The sequence below is a fragment of the Cebus imitator genome, unplaced genomic scaffold (genome assembly GCF_001604975.1).
Source record: "Cebus imitator isolate Cc_AM_T3 unplaced genomic scaffold, Cebus_imitator-1.0 Scaffold512, whole genome shotgun sequence".
NCBI classification, from domain to species: domain Eukaryota; kingdom Metazoa; phylum Chordata; class Mammalia; order Primates; family Cebidae; genus Cebus; species Cebus imitator.
The window spans coordinates 1,361,349-1,366,362 of record NW_016107827.1 but is presented as its reverse complement, the minus strand read 5'-3'; the positions used below and the strand labels follow the sequence as shown (position 1 = coordinate 1,366,362).

Genomic DNA, 5,014 nt, shown 5'->3' with positions numbered 1-5,014 from the left:
GAGGGTGGGTATGCCTGACACAGGAAGGGGGTGTGCCTGACACAGGAGGGTGGGTATGCCTGACACAGGAAGGGGGTGTGCCTGACACAGGAGGGGGGGTATGCCTGACACAGGAAGGGGGTGTGCCTGACACAGGAGGGGGGGTATGCCTGACACAGGAAGGGGGTGTGCCTGACACAGGAGGGGGGTATGCCTGACACAGGAAGGGGGTGTGCCTGACACAGGAGGGTGGGTATGCCTGACACAGGATGGAGGTGTCCCTGACACAGGAGGGGTGCAGACATGCCATCCACCCTCCAACACCTCGGGCTCGGTGTCTTATTCATCCCCGTCCTTCCCAATCAAGATGATGATTGACAGTTGCCTCACTTGAACACACCTTTCTTCATTTTACAAAAACTCACAAGTGGACGGACAGAGAGAGAGAGGGGAGCAGCCTCACCTATGCAGGTCCTCCCATCATCTCCTAACTCGTAGGGGTCCTCGCAGAGGCACCGGAAACTTCCCTTGGTGTTTCTGCACCTCGCGGAGGCATGGCAGGGGGGGTGGGCACTGTCTGCACACTCGTTCACATCTGCCAGAACGAAAGGCCACACATGTGAGAGGAAGCGGCCGTGCCCCCTCCTCCCCCAAGCGAGTCCCTTTCTGGGAGGTGCTTCTCTCTGTGGAGCCTGGCCCCTCGCCTGTCCCCCTGCCAGATCCAGGGGGAGCCGGGCACCTGCCGCCAGATCCAGGGGGAGCCGGGCACCTGCTGTTGTGTGGCCGCCCTCCTCCCTACACGTCTGAAAGGTGATGAGCAGCAGAAAGCTCTGTTGCAGGCTCTGAGCCTGCAGGGAGTCCACACACGGGCTCACTCAGGCCCCAGTAGTCACAGGAGCCTTCCTCGAGGAAATCAGGGTCTGCCTGGGATAGGGGAATGTGGGCTTTGGCCACAGGCAGGAAGGGGCCAGGGTGAGGGTGGAGCAGCGTCTGCTTTGGCCAGGCAGATGCTCCCACCTGGCCGAAGTTCCTCTGAGAGCAAGGCCTGGGGCCACCTGCCACCGCCAGTGAGGATGGGGTGTCCCCTCCTGCTCTCCCTGCACCTGAATCCGACAACCTAGTACCTCAGATAATCTGCTGTGCATTTTGTTCAAATCACGTTCCTTTTCTGGCCAATTTTGGAAAACAGGCAGTAGCGTGTAGGAGCCCCTCTACATGCCCAGGTGCGCGTTCTCTAGGTGGGACAGGCACTGTCAGTGCCAGGACATGTGCTCTTCCCTGAGCTGCTCTGTCCGGAGGGAACGGAGCTGGCCTGGGTCCAGCCTCACCGAGGGCCAGGCTGGGGGCCGAAACCTCCCGGCACTCCTGTGACCCTGGTGCTGGTGACACCCCCAGACAGAGGGCACCGGGAGGGGTCGAGGGACTCTCCCCGATATCGCCACTGAGTGGAAGAGCTGGCGTCCACATAGGCCAAGGACTTAGCTCCAGACCTGGGCACCCCAGGACAATGAGAACCTGCAATCCTGAGCAGTGAGCGCTCAGGTGACCCAGGGCCAGAGACCTGCGCAGCCTCGAAGGCCAGCTAGTGTGGTCTGCTGCCCACCTGCTCCCCAGGGTGAGGGGACTCCCCACTCCTAACGCAGGGCTCTGGGCGGGGGAGGCTTGGCCTACCCCGCTTTTCTCAGAAACAGAATGGTTGCCATGTCGGCTATGAAAAACGGGCATGGAATCAATGATGCTTATGACAACCATCAGGGTGTTGGGCCCGCGCAGGCTTTCTAAACGGTACAGTCATTAATAATAACGTTATTGATAATGACAACCATTACACAAGAGTGTAAGAAGCCGGGCACCGTGGCTCAAGCCTGTAATCCTAGAACTTTTGGAGGCCAAAGTGGGTGGATCACCTGAGGTCAGAAGTTTGAGACCAATCTGGCCAATGTGGTGAAACCCACATCTCTACTAAAAATACAAAAGTTAGCCGGGAGCAGTGGTGGGCACCTGTAATCATGGCTACTCAGGGGGCTGAGTATAGGTGAACATGTCAAGGCTGTTAAACATATAACATCTTTCTTGGCTAAAGCTGCGCCTGGAACCAGCCCCTCCTGCATCCCATCATGCAGAGCTGTGAAGCACTGGTGCTGTGTGAAGGTGTCTGCAGCTGCCCCTGGGGTAGGGGGGTGCTCCCATCATGATTGCATGAAAATCTAAGTCACCACCCATGGCCCGGACCTGTGATGAGACCCACAGAGTGCGGTTGGCGGCCACTGCTGTGAGCAGCCCTGCCTGGGGCTGCTGTTCCCATCGGCTAACACATCCTGCATCCCCCCCAGGGAGTTCCCTCGGAGCAGCTTCCGCCCCCCTCCTGTGCCTCGCCTCGTCCCTTGAGTTCAGACTCATCCCAGGTATGAATTCCCTGTGGCTGCTGGGAAAAACCATCACCAACTGATGGCTTCATGCGCCAGCAATGCATCGTCCAAGTCAGGGTGTCGGCCGGGCGGTGTTCCCTTCGAAGGCTCTCTCGGGGGGAAGGTCCCTCCTGCCTGCTCTAGCTCCTGGTGGTGCCAGCGTCCCAGGGGGGCCCATGCCTGGCGGATGCTTTGTTTCCAGCGTCCCGGGGGACCCATGTCTGGTGGATGCTTTGTTTCCAGCGTCCCGGGGGGCCCATGCCTGGCGGATGCTTTGTTTCCATCCTGGGTCTTCACATGGTCCCATCTCTGTGTCTCCTCTCCTCTTCCCACGAGGACACCGCACGTTGGATTGGGACACACCCGACAGCCTCATTTTAACTCGGTGGTGCCCACAAAGGCCTTCCTTCTTCATCAGGCCACATACAGAGGTACAGGGGCTAGAACTTGAGCATAGATTTTTGGGGGGCACAGTTTGGCCCATGATGTTCTACCCACGGTCCGTTTATTCTAAGCAGAAGCCTGAGTCAGGGGCCGGTGCTGTGTCGGTCCCCTTCCTGAGGATGGACAGGAAGGAGGGGACAAGTCAGCCCTGGCTGAAGAGCAGCGCTCCCAGCAACAGAGGAAACCAGCGTCAGAAACTGGCAGTGCCCCCAGACACCAGGGCAGCCTGCACGGAGGCCCCAGCTCTGCTCTCAGGACGCTTCACCTTGACTTTCAGGAAGATGCCAATTTTCTTCCACGAAAATGCAGTCCTGGAAGGTAGCTGGTTGGCCTCCTAGAGATTGCTGTGAGTGTTGTCTGAGCCACCTTCCTCCGAGAACAGCAGCCGTTCCTGCCCTGCCTGCCCTGATCCCGCCGGCTCAGGAGACCAGAGACAGCTGTCCAGTTTGCTTGCAGGGTGTTTCTGAAATAGTTGGGGGATTCGAGCTGCTCCGACAGGAAGCCCCAGCCACGGGGATCTCACGCAGAGAGCTCTCAGAACAGTCGGATGGGGACGCCCATTCTGCTGCTGCCTGAAGAGTGACCCCAGCACAGGGCTCCTCCCCTGGGAGGCTCTGTCGTCCGGCATGCCTGCTCCCGGTGCCCTGGGCTGATGCCCACTCAAGCCAGGCACATGGGAGGAGCAGGCGGAGGTGGTCAGGGTGTCTCGCCTTGCGGCCTGAAAGGTGCCTCCCCAGCCTGCTCTCAAGTTACGGCAGGGAGGCTGCACCTGTCCACACCTAGACACGCTGGAGGCTGGGAGAGGAACCCAGTGGCCAGAGGACCAGGTCCAGCTTGGAAATCAGCTGCCTGTAGGAGATGGGGGTGGAGGCCAGCCTTGCTTTCCGAGTTTCTGAGGTGGAAACGTTTGCTGTTGTGTTTCCTCTGAGAAAATGGCCCTGCCAGTTCACCACAACCTTGCCTGAAACTCACCAACTCTTCTCTCTTCCCTCACTGGTGACCCCATTGGTCACGATTCCACGTGCCTCTCCCAAGCCCCCACTACCTAGAAAGACGCCAACTGGGAGCATGGCCAGGTAAGAGGAGGGATCTTGACTTCTGTCCCCAAATTTCTCCGGGAAGATAACAGCCTCAGGTGCAGCTTTGGCGAATAAATTTTCAATGACATTGAATTCTTAATTTACACTGGAAATGTGCAAATGTTATGTAATTGTCACAAAAGAACACACACCCTGTTAAAGGACTGACCTTTGCAGCGGGGAGGCTGGAAGTCCCACCCTTCCTGGGTGCAGGTGAGCTGCTCCTGGCCCTGGAGCTCATATCCGTGCCGGCAGGAGTACACCAGCACGCGCCTCCCAGACTCCTCACAGTGCACGAAGTCCCCGTTCTCCACGCTCTCTGGGAAGCCACACTTGTCCTCTATGAAATGTGGACAGGTTGACATGTCGTCAAACTGCGAGGAAAGAACCACATGCCAATGTCCCCGTCATAGGCGCGCCTGTGCCCTGGAGGGGGCTGATCCCGAGGTAGGGAGCCCTGCAGTGGTCGCTCACTGGCACCCACACAATACCCACTGCTGTTTCCCAGGTCGGCCTCAAAGGCTCACTTCTAGGCCTCCAGTTCCTTTCTTACTAGTGAAGGGCCTGCCCCACCCCATGAGCTGTCCTGAGGGTGTAAGGCAGGGCACTGACACTATTTTCTAAACAGTGAAAAGGTAAAAATCAGCTCCTTGGGAAGACAAGCTTCTTTGCTGAGCTGCACGTGCTGTAATGTTATGTGAAAAGGGACCACGTATCACCTGGAGGGAAGGCCTCCCTCCAAGCCTCCAGGCTCATGCCAGGGATGCTGTCACAAGGCTGGAAGTCTTCGGGGAATTTTCCAACTTGGAAGGCATCGACAGGCACCCTGGTGAGGCCGGTGTTGTCGCAGATGACCCGAGACAGGGAGTGCTTCTCCAGCTCATGCCTCTGCGCATCCGTGAAGACGTGGCTGTTCTCCCACCAAAACCTCCAGAGACAGAGATGGCGCGTAAGGTCATGGTGCATGGAGAACCCCGGGGCAGGTGCTCAGGGCCAGGCACCCACTGCTGTGTGCCGCTGGCCTCCCCTGTGCTTCTGCCCAGACCCTGAGCACCCAAGGCCACGCAGGTGCAGGTGCTGAGGACCTGAAGGAGACGCTGTGGC

The 5,014-nt window shown here is 58.5% G+C and overlaps 1 protein-coding gene across 1 annotated transcript in view; it reads right to left on the bottom strand.

Annotated features, from left to right (window-relative positions):
• Positions 1-5,014, bottom strand: part of TPO (thyroid peroxidase) — an 85,082-nt gene that overhangs the window by 18,501 nt on the left and 61,567 nt on the right. Inside the window, exons 12-14 of the mRNA XM_037733295.1 lie at positions 4,630-4,838; positions 4,080-4,250; positions 443-574 (exon numbers count right to left, since the gene is read on the bottom strand). Coding sequence (XP_037589223.1) covers positions 443-574; positions 4,080-4,250; positions 4,630-4,838 — 512 coding nt within the window. The remainder of the gene's footprint in view (positions 1-442; positions 575-4,079; positions 4,251-4,629; positions 4,839-5,014) is intronic.